At 47.2% G+C, this 13,083-nt stretch overlaps 1 protein-coding gene across 1 annotated transcript in view; it reads left to right on the top strand.

The window, feature by feature from the left end:
• LOC108921473 (Down syndrome cell adhesion molecule homolog) overlaps nt 1-6,918 on the top strand; it is an 82,505-nt gene extending 75,587 nt beyond the window's left edge. The window contains exons 22-33 of the mRNA XM_029249460.1: nt 40-157; nt 296-459; nt 778-876; nt 1,757-1,945; nt 2,030-2,320; nt 3,148-3,324; nt 3,676-3,706; nt 3,896-4,008; nt 4,333-4,482; nt 5,199-5,396; nt 5,698-6,000; nt 6,156-6,918. Coding sequence (XP_029105293.1) covers nt 40-157; nt 296-459; nt 778-876; nt 1,757-1,945; nt 2,030-2,320; nt 3,148-3,324; nt 3,676-3,706; nt 3,896-4,008; nt 4,333-4,482; nt 5,199-5,396; nt 5,698-6,000; nt 6,156-6,526 — 2,204 coding nt within the window. The 3' untranslated portion in view covers nt 6,527-6,918. The remainder of the gene's footprint in view (nt 1-39; nt 158-295; nt 460-777; nt 877-1,756; nt 1,946-2,029; nt 2,321-3,147; nt 3,325-3,675; nt 3,707-3,895; nt 4,009-4,332; nt 4,483-5,198; nt 5,397-5,697; nt 6,001-6,155) is intronic.
• The last annotated feature ends 6,165 nt before the right edge of the window (nt 6,919-13,083 follow it).

Consider the following 13,083-nt stretch of genomic DNA (forward strand, 5'->3'; position numbering starts at 1 on the left):
TGTGCGAATGAGTATTTGGGGGTGTGTTCGCCTCCTCAGCTCCTGCCAGGATTCTCACCTTCAGTGGTACTGTGACCACACCCTGGATGAGGGACATCATCTTACCCTGCAGGGCAGTGGGGGACCCTCCTCCTGCTGTCAAGTGGCTGAAGGACAGGTAAAGGCACAAATGTGGTGTCCACAAGGGGGCTCAGTGGGTAACAACCCAAACTTTGTGCTTTCAAAGGGAAACAGTGTATCTGCATGTGAAATTGTGGTCACGCGTCATTCCAGGATGTTACTTGCTCCCTTTCAGCAACGGCAATTCAGCCCCAGTGGTCACAGATGGCCGACGCAGTATCCATAGCAATGGCAGCTTTGTCATCCGCATGGTGAAAGCAGAAGATTCTGGCTACTACACCTGCCTGGCCACCAATAGCTGGGGCTCAGATGAAATAGTGCTTAACCTTCAGGTGCAAGGTAATCCTGGGGTTGCAGGGTCAGAGGTGAGAGGGTTGCGAGACAGGGGGAAGTGTGTTCATTTGTGCGGTTTGCAGCGGCGCAACAGCTCCGCTGTTTGTCATTTGTTTTTGTTGTACTTTCGATTTTTTGAGTACCTCATTAAAACCAGGGTTAGATAGTATTAATTACTACTAATCCTAACTCTAACATGGTCCTGTTTTCTCCGAATTGAACCCAGACCAGATTACTGCTCAGAATGTTTTTGAACAGCACGGCATGAAAATACCTACAAAGAAACCCAATAATAATAATGATAATAATGCAATTTACACCTAGTGCCTCCTGACCAGCCTCGTCTCACGGTAACCAAGACGACTACCACATCAATCACTCTGTCCTGGATCCCTGGGGACAATGGAGGGAGCTCCATCAGAGGTAAGAAGAAATCCCGCTTGTGATGGTCGAGGGATTGACCATCTTCACTCTGATGGTCTTGGTCACACCAAGTCACTCCAGATGGCCCTTTCTCTGAGAACCTTTTTCATTAGACATGTATGTGGGTGTCCAGGTTCAAGAACAAAGCCGTTGTCACAGTGGCACATAAGTACAAAGGCTGCGTGTGACCTGTGTAGTTGCATTATAATTGTAATTATCAGTTAAGTACAGCTTAGAGTGAACAAAAGTGCACCAAAAGTGCACCAACAACAGGTGAAAAGCTTCAGACACCAGATTATCAACACACAACTTGTCTGTCTGATACCACCATGTTGCTGGTTCACATCCCTCGAGTAGCTGCCAGTAGAAGAGACATTCAAATAGCAAATACATAGATAATCATAGCAGAAGGTGTTGTATGAATTTGTGTAGCTGTCAGGAGATCAGGAGAAAAACGGCTCTGAAAGAGATGGGTTTGAGACCTATCTTGAATGCTTTCAAGGAATCAACAGCTCTGAAGGATAGATGGAGCTCATTCCATTCCACACATCAGGGATAAAACTGAGAACCTACAGAGTTTTGACTTTGGACCCTTTGTAAGTGCAGCTATCAAGCAGCTAAAGGTGGAGAAGTGCTGTGCTCTTCCTAGAGTGTAGAGGGATCAGGTCCTTTAGATGTTAGGGAGCAGATCCTTTTACCATCTTGTAAGTACAATAAAGCCTGTGCGAAATCAGCTCTGACTGGATTGAAGTTTCTGTACAAAACAATCTAATTTGGAATCAAGAGTGGGGTGATTAACTTTCTTTTCAGTGGTGGTATGGTAATAACTAGCCACACAAGGTTCAGTGGACTAAGTGTAACCCTAACTCCCACCCTACAGGGTACATCCTGCAGTACTCTGAGGACAACAGTGAGCGGTGGGAGAATATTCCCATCAGTCCAAGTGAACGCTCCTATCGCCTGGAGAACCTCAAGTGTGGCACCTGGTACAAGTTCACCCTGACGGCCCATAACGGTGTGGGTCCGGGCCGCATAAGTGAGATCATTGAGGCCAAGACACACGGCAAAGGTACAGCCCCCATCTGGAACCCGTCGCCCCGGGTTAGCCGTCCAGACAGCGTATTACCATGTTTTCCCTGCTGTGTCCTCCCAGAACCACAGTACTCGAAAGACCAGGAGCTGTTTGCTAGTATCAACTCAACCCGTGTGAAGTTGAACCTCATTGGCTGGAACAATGGAGGTTGCCCAATCACCTCCTTCACCCTGGAGTACCGGCCTGTGAACAGCCTCGTGTGGACCACGGCCCAACGCACATCTTTGACCAAGAGTTACACCCTGTATGACCTGCAGGAGGCGACGTGGTATGAGCTGCAGATGAAAGTGTCCAACAGCGCAGGCTCTGCTGAGAAGACAGCCAAGTTCGCTACGCTCAGCTACGACGGCAGTGAGTGTCCAGGGTCAAATGCCCGCAGTCTCATTGATTTGCCCTTCTTGGAATCTCCTTGATTTTTCCCGACAACAAATTCATACAGAAAGTGCCTTGCTTAATGTTTTTTGAGGATTTTAACACATTACAATCGCAGGAGATCTGAACATTTAAGAGCTAGGAATAAGTAGAGAAGGGACATTGAATTTAGTTGCGGGAAAGCGCTGCCACGTCGGCTCTTTAAGAAGCCATTATGGCTCCATCCCTGCTGACAAATGGCCAAGCTATACATTGCTAAATCCTGTGCTGACTATGCTAACAGCTGCTTTTGGCCTCTCCTGGTTCTTAGTGATGTGCCCCTCACCACAGGCAAATCGATTGAAGCCCCGCGGATTAAATCATTTCCCAAAGGCAGAGCAATTTCCTGCCACACTTGTTGAAGGACCTTGAAGGTTCCTTTCGTCTGGCATAAGGGCCCCTCTCAATTTGTCCTCCCAGTTGAGCAGCAGGGCTCAGCGTTAAGATTTGGAGGAGAATTCATCGTGGGGAGTTACAGGCTGATCGGCAGAACGTTAAGCCCCAACCATACTGCAGTGCGACAGCAATCACATGCCATTGCCAAGATGCAAATATAATTCAGCGAAATATGAGGTGTGAGCAGTTAGCATTATGAGTGAATATTTCAAACGATGGAGGCTGGTAGCAATCATAAGTGTTGGCCTCTTTAATAATTCAACCCATATCAATGTGCAAAATAGCTAAACCTGCATGGGGTATCCTCAGAGCAGGAACTGGCGTCTTAGTCTCTCTTAGCCACGTGTCATCTTCGCATTCTCTGCCTTTAGGTACAATACCACCAATAGTGAAGACTGTGGTGGAGAGTAAGGACAGCATTTCCAGCAACGAAGGTCTCAAGATGATGGTGACCATCTCATGCGTTCTGACCGGCATCGTCCTGCTTTTTATCTTGCTCCTGGTGTTGAGGAAGAGAAGGAGGGAGCAAAGGCTGAAGAGACTCAGAGGTGAGACCACCCTCTCAGACCCTCACCCTTCAATCCACCAGGTAGTTTCCATCAGTCACCTATTTGAAAAGGCACCCTAAAACAAAACCACATGACCCCACTGCGACTACCCATGTTTCATATGTTCCATACACGCAATATTGATTTTCTATGGGGTCTCACCAGTCCCTTTATGGACATTAACAAATGTGAGTGTGAAGCTAGATAACTGTGTGGCTCTTGACTATGCTTGGTTGGTGGCACCTTTAAAGGACCTTTCAAGGGCAGGTTACATCTGACGCAAAGCTACTTCTGACTTGTTTTATGACTACTGGCCTTTTCATCAAGCTTATGCTGTTTATTGTCTTACAGATGCAAAAAGTTTGGCCGAGATGCTAATGAGGTGTGTTTCTCATATTGTTTCTAAGTAAAAAGATCATTGATAATATAAGATAATAAGATAATATACTGGAAATATTTAATTAAATCTTTACTGACATTTTGGATGCTAAATATCACAATAAGTTTAATGCTCAGGCCTGTTTTTCATTGTAACACCTGTAATATTCTTGTGTGTGTGTATCTGTGTCAGTAAAAACACAAGGCCGTCAGACACACTGAACAAGCAGCAGACCCTAAGGATGCACATCGACATCCCTCGTGCGCAGTTGCTCATCGAGGAGAGGGACACTATGGACACTGTTGGTGGGTCTTCTGGCATTCCTACTTATTATCAGAGCAATGTGAAAAAGGCAACCTTTTTGTTCCGTGATGGTCAGTTTGTATTTGCACTGGGGGTATTGTGTGGCAACGTTGTTAACAGGAAAATCTTACCTTTCTTGACACTGTAAATTGTTTGAAGAACTCGTTCAGCATATAATCTGTATGAAATAGTAGCCAGTGACTATTCATGTCGCTTCACAAAGACCTGAAATACAGTTGGTGCATTTGCTAAACCATATGGCACAACCGCATATTCACATCGCCCAATAGTCTGCTAGTGATGTTTTTCCATCTGTCACCCTGCAGATGACCGTTCCACCGTCCTGCTCACAGACACTGACTTTGGGGAGACTGCCAAGCAGAAGTCATCCACAGTGACCCACACGGTGCACTATCAGTCCGTGCCACAGACTACAGGACCCCTGGTGGATGTGTCTGATGCTCGGCCTGGAACAAGTAAGTCTCCAGGATGAGTTGCTCGGAAAATGCTTATAACAAAACTCACTTTTTCATGAAACAGTTCAGGTTGACTATATTGGATCTTCAATTTATAAACACAAGTGGGGCCAGAAGCCTGTTTGAAACTTGTTTTATTCATAAATACAATGATGTTTTTACTAAGTTGCAATCAGTTAAAGGGTAATAACAGAGACATCCCTCAGTTTGTTAGCTAATTAGGCTCTGTAAAAATGCTGACTGTTGAACGATTCATCCCATAATGTGAAACATTTATCATTTGGTTATTGATTACTGACACGACATGAGTGTCAGAACAGAGGACAGTTCAGAGGTTTCAGTCTGCTACGCACAGGAATTTTAGAACATACAAAGGGAAATAAAATAATGTGTCAAATTTTTCTGTGTAATTTTTTTGCCACTTTTTCTAAAACGAGTAGCTGGTATACTTTTTTGCTACCGCAACAGGACCTTGATGCAGCAGGACCTCGATGAGTCCTGACCCTGTAACCTTTTAATCACAAGAGCAATGCACAAGTTTCTTGTCAGAAAACTAAGCCTTGGATTAATATTTCTCTGGAAAATAATTTCCATGTTGCTGACAGATAGGCAACCCACAAGAAACACACATCTGTCCTGACGTGTGTCCTGTATATTTTGTAACGGGGAGCTGGGTGATCCCTGTTCGGTGCTCACGCTTCTCCGTGCCCCTACAGATCCCACAGCCCGCCGCACAGCTAAAGCAGGCCCAGCCGTCCGGAACCGCTACGCCAGCCAGTGGACTTTGAATCGACCGCACCGGCCTGTGTCATCGCACACGCTCAGCAGCGGCTGGAGGCTGCCCACGCCTCGGGCTGCAGGCTCCGTAGACAAGGAGAGCGACAGCTACAGTGCCAGCCCCTCTCAGGACACAGGTTTGGCAGCATGGACCACAGCAACCCCTGCTGTCCAAGGGGATTCCTCTGTGTTACAGTTTTTATGCCTAATGGCACCACTACAACTAATGATTGTGTTCTGAAATTGAATGAATGAATAAATGAATGAATAAATGAATGAATGAATGAATGAATGAATGAATATTTTCTGCTTAAGAGAATATACAGTAAAAACAGCAGATATACTGGGTCTTTCCCTCCTAGGCATTTGAAAATATGACCCCGTGGTTGCAAATGTATTCGACAAACCACTGTCCCTCACCTGTCGTCCCCACTGCAGATCGTGCGCGCAGTAGTATGGTGTCCACCGAGAGTGCCTCCTCCACCTATGAGGAGCTCGCACGTGCCTATGAGCACGCCAAGCTGGAGGAGCAGCTGCGTCACGGCAAGCTCACTGTCACCGAGTGCTTTGTGTCGGACACGTCCTCAGAGCAGCTGGCTGCCGGCGCTCACGAGTACACTGACAGCCTAGCCTCAAGCACACCATCTGAATCGGGCATCTGCCGCTTCACGGCCTCTCCTCCGCGGCCCCAGGACCTCTCGCGTGTCATCAACATGGCAGTTCCCAAGGCTCACCGGCCTGGTAGGTGCTCTGCTCCAAAGCTCTTCTTTGCTTAATTGTTCGCTGTAGGTGCACAACAGGTAGTATTACCTGGACTTTCTAGCTCCTGACCTGCTATTTCACCTGCTGGTGCTCCTTTGTGCAGCCTTTTGACCGACTCTTTTGACCCTGTGCAGGCGGAGAGCTGGTGCACCTTCCCCCCTACCTCCGAATGGACTTCCTGCTAACCCGTGGTGCCCCGGGTGGGGGCGGGAGTGGGGGTGCCGGTGGAGGCGGGGGCGGGGCTGGGGGCCAAGCCTGCCTGGAGCCGCTGAAGACCCGACCGTTGAAGCGACCTGCCCCTCTGGGGCCTGGCGCTGCCGAGGGAGCCCCCGGCCGGGACCTTCCACCCTGGCCTCCAGGGTCAGCCGCCACCCTCCCACAGCGCGAACCCAGCGATCTGGCTGGGGCCGCCAAGCTCAGCACCTCCCAGGAGTCCCTGCTGGACTCGCGTGGCCACCTGAAGCAGAGCAGCAACCCCTACGCCAAGTCCTACACGCTGGTATAGCAGCAAGCAATAGCGTGTGGACTGCGAACCATGGGAGAGCGGTGAGCGCCGCCCTGGTGGACGCTGCGCAACACCGCAGGTGTACATACAGCTCCCGGCAGACGGAGGTTTCGATAATATTCTCGCTTTTCTTTCTTTTCAATGATTTTTTCCTTCTTCTTTTTTACTGGGACATTCATACTTTAGGAAGGACCACGCAAGACAATTGCCAAAATTATTTAGTCTGAAAAGTGAATATTATAAAACTTTGATTACAGTGATGTCGGGAAATGGCGATAATGGATACTGTTATTTCAAAAGCGAAGATTAATATTTATCACATCTGAACTTTGCTTTATTTATTTATGTGTTGACTCCTTTATTTATTATCTACCTATGTATTTATTTAATTGTGTTTATTTTTTTGCTTAACTGTGTTTTTATTTATTCGTTTATTTGTTATTGGCAGGTGAGCCTGTCAGTTTTTCTATCTGGTGATTTGATGATGGAAGGAAAACTGGGGGGAAAAAAAACCTTTTTTCAATCTCTTCTCAGATTAAGTTTTAAAACGATTTCTTATGAATGCATGGGACTGAACAAATTAAGGCTATGAAGATGATGACAATGATGATGACGATGATGTTGATGATGATAATGATGAAAATTATAATATTGGCTGGAAGTCCAGCTGAGAATTTTTTTGTCACAGTATGAAATGGAACCATATGAAGATTTATTATTATTATTATTATTATTATTATATAAAGATGAAATCACTTTAATTTGTGGATATTACAGGGAAATTGATTTGGTTTAATAAAGTCCTTAGTCATGTTTGCACAAAACGTGGTTTTGACTACAGAACCGAGTCTTCCTCCATTTTTTTCCGCCCTCAAACCCGGATCTGTGCGAGTTTTATCTCAGCACAGCTGAACGCAGATAGTTCATCTGCAGGAGCAGACAGTGGCACAGCAGGTAGCACTGGTGCCTTCCAACTCCTGGCCTGAGAGTTTGCGCTTGGGTTTAAATCTGGCCCTGTCCGTTTGCACGTTTTTCCCATGTTCTCTTCCTTCCCGCAGTCCAAAGATGTGTCTCCGTTCAATTGTGAACTGTTGAGCAACAAACTTTTTGCTGTTGAAATAATTTGAGAAAAGTTATTTATCTAGTACTAAGAAAGAGAAGCATGACGAAGCTTCACCCAGTTCACTGAGCGACAGCAGTTGTAAATAATAAGCGGTGCCTTAAGTTCGTAGCTGGGGTTCTTTATAGAGAGAGAGGGTTCCTGTCCGAAAAACAACGCTGCTGCCTCCCAGTTCACGGAGCTGACATTTGCATTTAGTAACATTTACATTTAGCAGAAGTTTTTCTCCAAAAAGACTAACAAATGAGAGAAAACACATGACGCTAGCAGCTTCGTATAAAGTTGATGACGAGGCCCTGGCCTGCTTTGTGTCGCGTTCGACTAACAAACGTTTTGAGCCGCAAACCGACGCGTAAGTAGGGGAGCCGCTCTAATGCTTCATTTGCTCTTTGTCGTCTATGCCGTTGCCCTACGATGGACTGCATCGCACCCTATGCTTTCAGAATAGGCTGTGGATCGTCACAGCTCTGCGCTGCGCCAGACTGATGATGGATGGATGTTCTTTTAACTGCCTCAGTGCGCAGTGTGACATGGTCGACAGGTGGCGCTGTGCAGTTGGCTAACTAACATCATACCGAACGTTCCTCTCGTGGTCTTCGTGCTGCAGAAGGCATGAAAACTGTGGCATTTTTCATGTACAGAAGAGTACCTGCCTACCTGTGTCGTTACCTTCAGAGCACGTCCATGTCCAGGGTTCCCTTCCTTGCTAAAAGTTCTCCTGCTGAGGGTACGTGGATCATCCTGCTGCCAGGAACAGAAACTGTGGCTCATACGGAGACTAAAGGCCATGGCTGCTTTCGGTCTGCTTATGCTCATCCGTGGCTTCCTACATCTCCCCCGATGGCCTCTCCTCTGCTGGATTTGGCAACTCGAGGGCCCTGGAACAGTGCGCTTTCTCTGCTGCGAGACCGATGGACATCGCACTTCAGATCCAATCGACACCTTTACCGCGGTCACCTTCTTTGGATGAGCGGCCGTCTTCCTCGGCCGCAGCCGGCGGTTGGATTTCAGGTGAGCGCGGAGGATGGAGAGCAAGCTGACGTGTCCGGCTGGGGATGGCGCGGCCTCCCACGAAACGCACGGCTCAAACCTACGGCTGTCCGACGCTCTTAGACGAGACCGCGGTCCTGTCCAGCAGAACTGCGGGTTGAACGGTCTCGGAGCTGAGCGAACTCTGCTTTCACGCATCTTGTTCACCGCAGGCCGCCAAGGGTTGCGTGCTCTTTCTTTTTATTTTTTTTATTTTTCCTTCTGTGCTTCTATGGGGAATCTAGCAAGGTGACTCACAGAGGAAAATCTCAAAATATGACCCCAGTTCGTGCAAAAGAGAAGGACATAAACTAGCAACTAAACGAAATAAAAAAAAAAAAAAACAAAATACAAATACAGAGAAACAAGCAAAGAAACGCAAAATACGTCCGAAAGCACTTTGGAGGTAGAGGCAAGACTCCAGGATTTAGAGGTGGCGAGAGAGCAGGTGTCTAAGCATCTCCAGGGTCAGCCGAAGGTGCCCTTTCACCGTTTGAGAGCAGGCGCTGCCAAACCCTGGGAAACGTCACAGATGAACCCTGAAATGTATGTCTGATCTTTTCGAGCTTCACAGAACGCGTCGGGCGAGCGCTGGATGTTCTGGCTCGGCACCCGGCGAACCCTCGCGGCGCCTCTGAGTCCCACGCGCCGAAATCACCCGACCGCTCTGGATACCCTCAGACGAGCGCAGCTGAGTATAGCTGTCGTCAGACCGTGTTACATCACCTGCGCTCGTACGTGTGGGCAAGAGGGCTGAGCGGGGATGGATCGCTCCGGCCTGCGGAAAAGAGCCGCTGTTCTCCATCCTCCCCTGGATGAGACCCGCTCTGAAGTTCTAGTCATTTATCTAATGCACTCTGCATGTAAACGATCACGATTTTCACACCTATCAAAATTGTTTACGTTTGCTCTTCTCTTGGAACACGTAGCGACGTGTTGGAGGACATCGATACGTCTTCTATCACAAGGCAAAAACACCCACCACTGTTATTCTTATGTAATCGCCGGATTTTTCTTTTTTTTTTAGCGTATTTTATTGATTTACGTGCCACAGTGGAGTAAAATTAAAATACTTGCAGTAGCACTCAGAGGAGTTACATTACAGGCTCACTCGAGTATTGGGGCGGGATACATATTTTATAAGCCGGTGTAGTATTTTAGAGAACTGAGTGTGTATTTACATTTATTTAATGCTTTTCTCCAAAGCGACCTGCTCGGATTTGCACATCTAAACAGCAGGGTAATTTTTACCGTGTCAGCTAAGGGTGACCTCGACGGAGGGTACAACAGCAGGAAGCTGGATTCCAACCCCGGTTGTTTGAACGCAAGGCAACAACTCTAACCGCTACGCCACCTGCTGTCCCAAAACTGTTTGTGCACCTCTGACATACTCATTGTTCAAAATTATATGCGTTGATTGCAGAATAAACGGCGCTAAGGACGATTCGGACGTTCATGTTTACTACCAATATCTCAATATTTATTTGCCCGCTTCGCTTTCACACTCCTGCAGGAAGTTCACCGCGCCTGCGGTTGCACAGAGAGCGGTTCCGCTCGACCCGGCTCTCGCTGAGCTCCCATCCCACATTTGGTCCAAGTCAGTGATCCGGAGCCCGGTAAAGCACTCATGCCTTCCAATGTCAAATGAAATTAATGCGTGTGTGGGGCGGGGAGGCAGGGGGGGCTGCAGGTTCAACCGGGTCACAGCGCTATACCTGCGGAGTGTGCAAAATGATTTTCTGGTTGAAATCCTGTGCGCCGTTCCTGCCGGGAGACCTTCAAACAAAGTTCCTGCTTTTGTATCCTCTGCGTTCAGCGTAGATGTGCTATACCTGGTAAATTACCGTAAGTAGCATAACACCGTAAGTCGCTTTGGAGAAAAGCATCGGCTAAATGAATCAGCGTCAACGTGACATACTTGGTGACATCACATTTCAAATGATGAGCCGCTTCTTTTTACGGGCAACAGATGGCGTGTTGGTTAGAACCATCACCTTTAGAATAGAAGGACACAGGTTCAAGTCCCATCTCCTGCTGTAGTGCCCTTGACTGGGATATTTATTTCTAACTTTCGCGGTGCAAATAATGCTGCTGCGAAAGCAGGTAAGACCCTTTGGAGGGGGTGTTGGCTAAATGAAATACTGTAAATATATTAACAGTAACAGGGATGCCGTGAAGAAAGGACACTGGAAATATTAGAGTCCGACTTCCACACCCTCCATGGATGAGAGCAACTTTTCTTGGATGATAAAGGCGGCGCGTGCTTCTGGGAATTGTCAAATTGCGCTTTAGATTGAGGCAAAGAAACGAGCGCTGTGCCTTAGTCAGGCTCTTTCGGAGCTGTCCCGCCTCACACGTTGGCAGCGTCACGCAAAAAATTAAAGTAGTTTTTTATTAAGACTAGAGGGCATAGAGGGGGTGTGGTGGCACAGCGGGTTTGACAGGGTCCTGCTCTCTGGTGAGTCTGGGGTTCGAGTCCTGCTTGGGGTGCCTTGCAATGGACTGGCATCCTGTCCTGGGAGAGTCCTGGGGTGGAAGCCCCTCCCCCTCCAGCTTTGCACCCTGTATTGCTGAGTTAGACTCTGGTTTGCCATGACCCCACTTGGGACAGATGGTTTCAGATGGTGTGTGTGTGTGTGTGGAATGCACAGAGACAGAGGAAATTAAGCTATGAATATAAGGAAAGGCAGTCCAATTTGACACTGACTTTAAACTTAGTAACTGACCCTCAAACATTACACAGCTTTTCACTTGTTAATTTTCCATTCGTCTGAATGTCCCAACGTTACAATGCGAGAATTCAGTCTGCCGAGGGAGTGGCTATTGAATTTGTTTTATCGCCCATATTCGCACCTAGGATATGGAATTCCAGCTGCATCACTGCATTTCCATTTCGATGCTGATGTGTCATTTGAATTATATCCATGATGTGCTTCCATAAATTGTGCCTGCAGTGATCAATGAGCGGAGGGCAGGATTATATCATTATAATTTATATGTTATATATGAATGTAAAGTGGCCGTCTCTGACTTTGTCCTGCTTTACAGCTCAATAACAAAATCCAGGTGAACTGAAAGATGTTTTGCCCCGGTGAAGATGGTCCTGTAAATCCCAGGGTGGTAATTATCAGGCATTACATTACATTAAATACATGGATATCTTAAAAAAAATATGAATGCTGCAGCCTGACAAGGACCGTGTGAAAGTGATTCCGGCCTTTTTTTTTTTTTTTTTGCAGATCTTTCTCTCATGGCGGCCTCAAGGGCCGGGGTGTGAGCCGCTTACGCCCGCATCCGCTGTGTCATCTCGTCTCTGGGAATTGGGAGATTATGGCATCTGATGCTACACTTGGGCTGATGAGAACTCATGATAGGATTTCCATGTACAGTAAAGCTGTCATGAGATACAGATCTGTTTGTGTGTTTGTTTGAGCACACAGCTGGTCATCTGCGCAGCAGTGTGTAAAGTGCAGCCTGGGAATGGTAACGTGCCCTGTAAAGTGCCTCAATATCACCTGGCCCCATCTCCTGAATTTGAATCCCACCTCCTGTTCTAGTGCCCTTGATCAAGATACTTACCCTCAATTGATAGAGTAATAATTACCTTGCTATGTAAGTTGGTCAATCAGCGGTCCCTTTTTGAAACATGGCTAAACTGAAGACTATGAAACACACACACACACACACACACACACACACACACACACACACACACACACACACACACACATTTTCAGAGCCGCTTGTCCCATACGGGGTCACGGGGGAACCGGAGCCTACCCGGCAACACAGGGCGTAAGGCCGGAGGGGGAGGGGACACACCCAGGACGGGACGCCAGTCCGTCGCAAGGCACCCTAAGCGGGACTCAAACCCCAGACCCACCGGACAGCAGGACTGTGGTCCAACCCACTGCGCCACCGCACCCCCGACTATGAAACAATAACCCATATTCCGCCACTGCTCTGTTTTAATAACCCACTTTTACGTCTTCACTTTGGCATTTTTTTTTTTAAGAAAAAGGTAGAACAATTAAATTCTGCCAGTAGGTCAGGCAGAAATAAAGTTATGGAGATGATTGCTTTGATGGGACGAAAAAGATATGAACATGAGATTCATTTATAATTTCCTGTTAATACTAATAACTACTATATATATATATAGTTATTACTATTAAAAGGAAATTAAAAATGAATCTTATGTTCATATCTTTTTTGTGCTATATATACAGTATATACACACACAAACACATTTTCAGAACTGCTTGTCCCATACAGGGTTGCGGGGAAACGGAGCCTCCCCGGTAATACACGGCGTAAGGCCGGAGGGGGAGGGGGACACACCCAGGACAGGATGCCAGTCTGTCACAAGTCTCCCCAAGCGGGACTCGAACCCCAGACCCACCAGAGA

Source organism: Scleropages formosus, chromosome 25, assembly GCF_900964775.1.
Source record: "Scleropages formosus chromosome 25, fSclFor1.1, whole genome shotgun sequence".
Taxonomy (NCBI): Eukaryota; Metazoa; Chordata; class Actinopteri; order Osteoglossiformes; family Osteoglossidae; genus Scleropages; species Scleropages formosus.